This window comes from Leptodactylus fuscus, chromosome 5, assembly GCF_031893055.1.
Source record: "Leptodactylus fuscus isolate aLepFus1 chromosome 5, aLepFus1.hap2, whole genome shotgun sequence".
NCBI lineage: Eukaryota > Metazoa > Chordata > Amphibia > Anura > Leptodactylidae > Leptodactylus > Leptodactylus fuscus.
In genome coordinates this window covers 86,205,830-86,215,631 of record NC_134269.1, presented here as the reverse complement: position 1 = coordinate 86,215,631, position 9,802 = coordinate 86,205,830, and the positions used below count along the sequence as shown (strand labels likewise).

At 45.7% G+C, this 9,802-nt stretch overlaps 1 protein-coding gene across 1 annotated transcript in view; it reads left to right on the top strand.

The window, feature by feature from the left end:
* The first annotated feature begins 3,566 nt into the window (after positions 1-3,566).
* KLF13 (KLF transcription factor 13) overlaps positions 3,567-9,802 on the top strand; it is a 50,013-nt gene continuing 43,777 nt past the window's right edge. The window contains exon 1 of the mRNA XM_075273597.1: positions 3,567-4,402. Within this exon, the coding sequence (XP_075129698.1) occupies positions 3,823-4,402 (580 nt within the window). The 5' untranslated portion in view covers positions 3,567-3,822. The remainder of the gene's footprint in view (positions 4,403-9,802) is intronic.

The window sequence follows — 9,802 nt, the reverse complement described above, 5'->3', positions numbered from 1 at the left end:
CAGCCCTGAGCCTGTCTGTAATGAGCCGCTCCATGTCCATGACGGTAAGCGCTCGATCCTCTCGTTACGTTCTGTACGGAAGAGAAGGTGATGCCCAACCACGTGACCTCATATATATATGACCTCCTAACCCCTCCCATACAAACTTTAACCCAATCAGGGGCCATTAGGAGTCACCAATCAGATTAAATGTAAACCCTCAGTTACCATGCCAACCAGTCCTAGCCCTTTTCTCTAGTTGCTTTAAGGGCTACATTACTAATGTACTGTTCTACTTTTGTGGTAAAGAAGGGCACAACTGATTGTAAACTATGTTTTAAGCCTGTGCTTTCCTTTTACGAAAATGAAGAGAATATAATATATGTGTGTGTGTATGAAAATGAGCTCTTAGGTGTAAAACCTAATACATGGTCTAGCAGGGGTTAAAATTATGTATAATTATGTATTTAATTAATTCAAGAGCTAATGCTATTAAATCAAGGAAACAGAAATGTTTATACATCTAACCTTGTAAGACAAGGGTTAACTAGACAGCAGAGTCTTAGCTACAGGGCTTGTAGAGGTTGCAGTCACAACTGGTGCTTGAGGGTATTTACTAAACCTTCGGTAAAAAAACAAGACTGGAATACTAGTAATGGCTGAGATGATAATCGCCATGTCCCCACCTCTCTAAAGTGGTCTGGAGCTACAGCACAGAACAGCCATGTTCAGCAGTTTCTGTAACTACCATAGAGGTGAATGGAAGTTATAAAAACAATGTGGCACTGTGGGATACGCTGTTTTCGTAACATTTGAATTTATGGAACAGCGTAGCTTACGCCTCTACACTGTTTCTGCAACTCCTATTTACCTCTGTGGTTATTATGTAATCTACATAGAACAGCTGCCTTCTGCTTTTTTTCATAACTCCCAACTTGATGGGTGGTAGAATGAGCCGTATATTGCTCTTATAACTAATCATGATCCCCTTAAAGGGGTTGGCCAAGAGCAGAGCCAATCCTTAGGATAGGTATATAATAAAAGATTGGTGAAGATCTGACACTTGTGCAGCTTGATTTTCCACAATTCGTGGGTGAGAATAATGAAATTTCATTCACTTTGCTAGTATTGCAAAAAGCATCATTTGTTCCTTTGCATTTCCACAGCAACCAAAAATGCTAAATTTCCACTATGTGGGGCCTTAGTCATCTGCTTCAGACTTAGAAAATGCCAATTATGTGTATAACACCTAAGCCCCGATAGAGGCTAAGAGCAAAACTGTAAAGAAGCACAAAATCTGACACCATCATAACACTTTAAAGGGATCCTATCATTAAAACTCATTTTTTTTCTGCCTACCACATCGGAATAGACTTAAGGCCAGGGCCCCACGGAACGCAAACGCCGCGATTTGCCCGCAGCAGAGACGCCGGCGTTTTACAGTGCAAGCAAAGGGGATGGGATTCATGCGAATCCCATGACCACTTTGCGGAAAAGAACGCAGACACGCTACGATTTGCAAAGCCGTTGCGGCTTTGAAAATTGCAGCATGTCAATGATATCTACGGAAATGCCGGCGGCTTTCCCCTAGATATAATGGGAAGAGAAAGGCAGGAGAAAACTCTGTGAACTTTCTCTTCAAAGCGCTGCGGAAAGAACCGCAATGCGATCACGCAGCGGTTCTTCCCACAGCACTTTATCACTGTGTTTACGGCCCGTGGCGCCTTAGCCTAAGAAAGGCTATTCTTCTCCTACCTTTAGATGTCTTTTCCGCGGCGTCGTTTGGTATATAATCCGGTTTTCGTCGGTATGCAAATGAGTTCTCTCGCAGCGCTGGGGGCGGGCGCACTCAAACAGCACTGGAGGCGTTCCCAATGCTGGGAGAGAACTCTCCAGCGCCACCTCCATCTTCTTCAGGAATGGGTCTTCTTCGCGTCTTCTTCCGGGGTTGGCTTCAAACTTCTAGGCATCGGGCCTAGGGCAAAGCCGACTGCGCATGCCCGCCGGCCACCAGAAAATGGCCACTTACACAGTATTGTAAGCGGCCATTTTCTTGTGGCCGACAGGCATGCGCAGTCGGCTGCCCAAGGCCAAGAAGTTTGAAGCCACTGCTGGAAGAAGACGTGAAGAAGACCCATTCCTGAAGAAGATGGAGGCGGAACTGGAGAGTTCTCTCGCAGTATTGGGGACGCCCCCAGTGCTGCTTGAGTGCTGGGGCCCGTCCCCAGTGCTGCGAGAGAACTCATTCGCATACTGACGAAAACCTGATTATATACAGAATGGTGGCGCGGAGAAGACATCTAAAGGTAGGAGACGAATAACCTTTCTTAAGGCTATTCCAATGTGGTAGGCAGAAAAAATTGAGATTTAATGATAGGATCCCTTTAAATTTATTCAGATTATTGACAATCATAAGCTAAGTTCACATCTGTGACTTTGTCATAGAAACAACTGGAAGTTGATAGAGAGAAAAGTCCTGCACAGAGAACTTTCTTTCTCCGCCACTTTACGGCAGGCACACGGCAGACCCCATTATAGTCAATAATAGTCAACATCTGCATTCGGAAATCCGTTAGGGGAGTCTGCATGGGGACCCCCTGAATGGACTACCGAATGCATTGACAAGTGGTGAGCAATGAAAACACATGGACCCCATAGACTATAATGGTGTCCGTGTGCTTTCTTCATGATCTACTTTTGTGTCTGCATAACTCGTGCAGAGACCAAACAGAAAACACACGGACCCCATTATAGTCTATGGGGTCTGTGTGCTTTCACTGCTCACCACTTGTCAATGCGTTCTGTAGTGTGTTCTGGGGGTCCCCATGCGGACTCCTCGAGCGGATTACCGAACGCAGATATGAACCAGGCCTAAGTCTAAACTTCAGTTTTTCCCAGATGTTTATTTTACGTTTAAAAGTTACACATAAAGAGAGAGAACATTATTAATATTAGAGTTGTCACCTGTTACTTTGTGCCCAAAATATTAATTTTATTAGTTTTCCTCAAGCTGAGTATTTCATGCACAGCTGAGATATAAGACGTACATGTTGTTGCTAGTGTACAGCGCTCCCCCATGACTTTAGGCAGCAGGCGTATAGAGAACTGAACTGATACAAAACAGCAATGGCTGCCAACACTTGGTACAGACTCCTAACTTGCTGTAAAATATTATCACAGAGACCCTCCCCTGTATCTGGGAGAAATAATAAGGGTGAACAATGCTCTGCCAAGAACATCTGCTAGGCTTCTCCATTATCCTGAGTGATCCCTGACCTGATCCCATTAAGTAGAACTGTTAAACCCACCAGTGGGATTGTGTGGAGCCCCCCAGTAATCTATTGTCAGGGAGAATAAGGAGTGTGAAATCTTCCTGGCAGGGATTTGTGCTCATTGTCAGGGCTGCACAAATGATGAAGCTGATGATGATGATGGGGCTTCAAGCTACTGCTGTCCCTTCTCATGTTGCCTACATTTTCCAACTTGCAACAATTGAAGGACCAATGGGATGGGTATAAACAAGTCTATGATTGGCCCAGGATGATGCCAGGACCCAATGGTGGAGCAGCTCTCTGCTGCCTGAGGAGTCAAGGATGAAGACTTCTCAAGAAGAGCGATCAGCCCAGGATGTGGCTTCTCAGTGACGTCACTCACAGATGTTTCTACAGGCCACGCCCCCACGTGGGACTGAGACACATTGAGCGGCTCCTAGTGCGGTGATCAGAACCACAGAGCGGGCACCTCCATGACATGTAGATCCCAGGGATCTCTCAGGATCTATGAAGAGCTGTCAGTGTCAGGAGCCCTCCCCTCCTCCCGCCACTCACATGGATCTAGTTCTCTATGCAACTTGGGCGTGATCTGTATGGACCAAGTGTCAGCCACAGAGCTTGCTCTCTAGATGATCGAGGCTTCCCCGAGCCGCCGCTGAGACGTGAAGGAATCCTGCACAGGAACATGTCCACGCTGGCCTATGTGGATCACTTCGCGGCGGAGTGCCTGGTGTCCATGTCCAGCCGGGCCATCGTCCACAGCACCGGCCACAAGAGTGATGTCCCGGCGCCCGCAGCCACTGCCCCGACAGAAGACAAGGCTGGCAGAGAGAACGCGTCCCTGTTCGTGGTGGCCAGGATCCTGGCGGATTTCAACCAGCAAGTCCCCGAACATGTGCAGGAGGAGGAGGGGAAGGAAAGCGTGGAGGTGCCAGCCGGGGATGAGGGGGGCACTGTGGCCGGTAAACGTGCAGACAGGGCGGGCACACCTCCCCTCCTGCCAGGGCCAAGCGTCAGACAAAGAGCCAGACGTGGGAAAAGCAGAGGTGACCCCGAGTCACCCCTTAAGAAGCACAAGTGTCCCTACCCGGGCTGTGAGAAAGTCTATGGCAAGTCTTCCCATCTGAAGGCTCATCTGAGGACACACACAGGTCAGTGCCCTCTGCCAGGTGGCCCCGGCTGACACATGACATGAGGGGTACTTAGGTGATGGCACATGTGCTGAGGAGAGAGGGGGCACGTACTGGGGTAGGGGCAGCTCTGGGTGGGTGTAGCCTGCAGCAGTCCCCTCGGGCTGCTGGTGTGTACGTGTATATGGTGCCTGGCCACACGGGCAGCAGCTCTGCTAGTGTAATAACTTAGCATGACATGAAGCGTGGAGCTGAGGCAGAGAATTGGGAGGAGCGTGTCCCAGTCACAGAAGCCCAGCACCTCAGATGACCTCTGGGCAGTGCGTGCGCAGGCAGCCGCCCCGGGTGTAAGGTGCCCTAAGCCTGCACCACTGCGCTGCGCCAGGTGCTATGTGCGGCACATAACCCGCAGGTGACCACATAACAGGACACTACAAGCCTGACGGGTTCTTTGTTATACGATACACGCCCCCTGCAGCCGCCACGCCCACCTGTGACACACCCCGCCTTTCGGGCACGCCCATCCCAGGCATCAGACAATATCCCCTCCCCCCTCCAGTCACACGACCTCGCCCTGTGCAGGGCAGCCTGCTCCTCTGGCCAGCAACAGACATGACTAACGGATTGCAGACTAGGCGGTGTGTGCAGGCTCCTAGCAGGCAGCCTGGTGCTGGAGGACAGGTAGCTGACCATGTGACGTGTGCAGCACAATACCTGACTCATGTATAGCCAATACTGCAGCACAAACACGTGTCTGCACTGGAGGATCTCATGCGATTCTTCACACACTTTTTTTTTTTTTTTATTGAACAAATATGGCACAAGATGGTCAATGAGGTAGATGGCTTGTGCCCAGCTTCTTTGTACTAAGCTGTGTATCTGCTTGCCTGTACCTGCCCTCACAGATGGCAGCACTGACACTGGAATTACCGTATTTTTCGGACTATAAGACGCACTGGACTATAATACGCACCTCTGCTTCCCCCCCTGGAATAGTAGCATCGCTCTTGCTGCTGTTGGCTTCCTGCAGGGCAGTAGCGTAGCGATGTCGCAGGCCCCGGCACATGCACCTAACCCTCCCTGGCACCCGCCTTTCTATTACAGCGGATGCCGGGTCTGTATTGCGGTCACATTCAGACTATAAGACGCACCCTTGTTTTCCCCAAAAATTTTTTGGGAAAAAAAAGTGCGTCTTATAGTCCGAAAAATACGGTACACTGCGTTTCTTTATGGCATTGTTCACAAGATACATATTTTTCCTGTGAAAGGGCTTCTCCTCAATGGAGTTGTACATTGCCATGCATCACACTACACTTGGCATTACAGTTACATTAACTTTTCTTGCCTAAGTTTTATAAGAACTACCTGGTGCTGTGTTTCCCTATGGGCTTACCTTGAATTGTGGGGTTCCTGGAGCCCTGATCATGGGTTCATCATACCCCGGCTACAACAAGACCTGATGCAGACTAAGGCCAAGGCCCCACATTGCGGAAATGCAGCTTTTTTTGTTGCAGATTTTGCTCTGTTTTTTTTTTTTTGCGCCAAAGCCATGAATGGCTACAAAAGGATTGTGACATATATATGAAGTTCTAGTACTTCTCCCTTCTGTTCAATCCACTCCTGGCTTTGGCTCAAAAAAACACAATAAAACCTACAACAAAAAAAAGCTACATTTCTGCAACGTGGGGCCTTGTCTTTATAGTATCTTATGTAGCTTCATTATTTGCTATGTGGATAAGCCATGTAGGCTGGACTTTAACATTAAGACCAAGGCCCCACCTTGCAGAAAAGCTGCTTTTTTATGCAGATTTTGCATACGTTTTTTTTTAGCCCTAGTTAGGAATGGATTGAGCAGAAGGGTAAAGTATAAGATCGTCCTAGATATTTACCATTCCTTCTGTAGCCACTACTAGGTTTGGCTCAAGAAAATCCAACAAAATTAGCAACAAAAAAAATAAAAAATCAGCATTTCCACAACGTGGGGTCCTCCTAAAGCTGAAGCCCCACATTGCAGAAAAAGGTCTTTTTTGTTGCAGATTTATCTTAGGATTTTCAAGCCAATGCCAACAGTGGTTTCAAAAGGAATAGGAAATCTAACCGAAACACTACTGCTTCTCCCTACAGTGTACCTTCAAAGACAAGAACCGGAACTCCCCACTGATCGCAAGAAAGTGGGTCCTTTGTACCCTCATCTGAATAGAGCAATGGTTGTGCACGAACACCTCACTTCCTTTCAATGCTGTGGGACTGCTGGAGATAGCTAAATGCTATGCTAGACTAATAGATCCCCATAGAGCTGAATGAAGTGGCTGCTGCCCCAGGCAGACTGTGCAGGGACCCCTGTTTTTGTGATCAGTGGAAGTCCCATTAGTTGATCCCCCACAAATCAGACACTTGCTTCTTTTTGTGTGGATAGCACATAAGCTGTCTATAGAAGTATCCCTTTAAAGGCTTACCATTATAGTACAACTTCTGAAGGCCCCACATAACGGGCTGCAGCAAAAAAAAGCATTGTGGTAAAAACTGCAACACATCGTGGTTTGTCCTGCAGCACATTTCACAAAAAGTCCATAGAGGTTTCCTTTGTGGACTTTGTGTTTCCATTTATAGCTTTAGGGAAACTGCTGGCGTTTCTGTAGGTATAATTGACATGTTGCGATTTCAAAAACCACTGCTTGTATTTTTTTTGCAATGTGTGGATGGGATTCGCTAGAATCCGATTCAATTTGCAGGGACTGTAGAACGCACGTTTTTTACCACAGCGTTTCCGCCATGGCCAAATGGTGGCGTTACAGTGCAGCTGTAGACTAACCAGTTTATAGTCTCACCTCATACAGTCGTAGGCCTCATTTAGTTTAGCCTGAAATTTACAGCCATGAGTCCTAGCCTGACTGCTGGTCTAGTGGCCAAAACTAGCAATATTGTGGTGATGTAATTTGTGAGCCACATCACAGAAAACTGCACAAAACATCTATTACGAAATGTTGTGACACTTCAGATAAACCATAGGGGCAGATTTACTAATGTTTGTAAGTAGAATATGGTGTACAATATCGCGTTCTGTTGTGGCACTTTTTCTCTGACTAGCTCACTAATGGGACATGGGGGGGGGGGCAGATTTACTTCATGAGCTTACATGGACTCACTCTGAAGATGCACTCTGTGATAGGATTTGGCACCTCTTGCTATGAGTTTGACACTTTTCCTTATGGGTTTCATTACAGCATTTTTTAGCACCAAAAACTGTTGCATGTCCTTAATAAGTCATTGAATCTACTAAGCGAACTCCTCTTTTTTATAGTCTTTATAAAAAAAAGTGTTTAGTGAGGTTCAAACTATCTAAAACCCTTAATAAATTTGGAGCATAGCCTGGACCCATCGGTATGTTTTGCTTTTACTGGTTCGGATGACATGAAACTTCTGACAGGTTCCCTTTAAAAGAACTGATCGATCCTGTAGTTCCTTAGAAACAAGCCGCCGCAAGATGGGTCTGGCAGAGGCTTCTTCCCCTCTCTAACTCAGTACACTCATGACTCGGCTGAGCCCAATGCACGGTTAAGGGGATAGTAGCTGCCGGCCAAACAATTGTTCAACCATCAGTTATCTAATGTTACTGATTTTAGTGTAATGCCCCACGATTTGGGTTAAGGCTCCACGTAGCATCCTGCAGCAAAAAAGCACTGTGGGAAAAACCACGGCGGCAACACATCGTGGTTCTTCCCGCAGCGCTTTGCACAGAGGTTTCCTCTGTGGACTTTCTGCTTCAATTACACCTTGAGGCTAAGGCCCCACGGGGCGTCCCGCACCAAAAAAGCGACAACCCATCGTGGTCCCCAAGCGGACCCCCCGAACCCGAACATAGTGTCAACATTCTCTTTAAGAGAATCACAAAATTCCGCTACAGATATCCTTTCTGTGTCAGATCACTTGGGTTCATTAAGTAATGGGCTAAGACGTTGTCACGGCTGCTATAGAAGCTATAGTGACTCTGTAGGGGTCATCTTTTTTGGAAAATCTAGAGATTTTTAAAATCTATTCATTTATGCAGATTTAGCAGTTATTTATCTGATCATATATTATTGTAGTTGTCATTCCCCCCCCCAATAAACTGCCTTCTTGGCTCCTTGATAAATTGCCACCATGAACAGGACATTTAAGCTGGACATAGAGATACATACTACCGGTAATATCTGAGCTCATCATATGGGTGTTCTTAGTACAATATCATCTCAGTTTCCTCTGAACGCAGAGACCTCACACAGTGGCCGCTCATACTTATGTGTAACCTCAGTTAACAAGAATATTAGTTTGGTTTCATCTGGTGTCTGACCAAATCCAGACTCCCCACGTGATATGAAAATACACTCTAAACACTGCATAAAAAAATCCCTTTTTTTCATCGCTTGTTCTAAATGTGTCTTGGCAAATGACTCCCGTTGAGGTTGCTGGCCCTATATTGGTCTGCTCACCACCTCAGCCATTCTCATATTACTTCTTATATAGTCAAACTAGGCAGAACAGGACCGCACATTGTTACACGTATGGGCACACACTCTATTCTGTTTGCGAATTCCCAATTGCCTGACTATAGGAAAACAAACACAAGTACAGTACAATGGGGGTCTGTACTTCCAAGACACTCGTAATGAGCAAAGTCAATTCATTTTACAAAAATGGCTCACTATACATATACATAAAGTAATATTGTTCCCTCATGAATAGTCATTTTATACAGTTTTTTTTTATTTCTGAACTTTTTTTTCTTTTTAGCCACGCAGTATACATTATAAAACACGAGGATTACAGCGTATTATTACTTGGCTACAGAAAAAGTGTAGGATCTCCAAGAAGTCAAAAATAAACTTGGATGTCCAATTGATGTGCCATGTGGTTTTGGTTCTGTTTTTAGAATGAAGCCATGTGTTTTCCTTTTTCCAATTGTAAATCGCCTGTTTTGAGAAAGTGGAAACGTGTTGCGGTGCCAAAAACCTTATTTCACTCTCCAAATTTAGATACATTTGTTAAATATGGAGCAGTGTGGGTTGTTTTCTTTACTCCTTTTTGTCTTTTGTGTTATTGCACTTCTTTTTGCAGTTTGCTGAAATCACATGACACGCCAGATAGGAGCCGTGCATTGTTAACATACAATGGAGGTCATTCGAGTGCACAACTGAGTGCAGACACTCACATCCTGCTCTGCACACTCAGCAAGTCCCTCTGAACGGCCATTAAGTGTAAATGCATAGAAAGTTCAATGGCTTTCCCATAGCAGTGATCTCATTTCTTTACTGCTGCAAGTCTTGGTAAACAATTATTTTAAAGGGAATGTCTCACCAGAAAAGGACCTTTTTTTAAAAAAAAAAACTTTATATGTGAAACATTTATTAAGAATTTTAGATTTCTTTTTTTTATATAATTTTT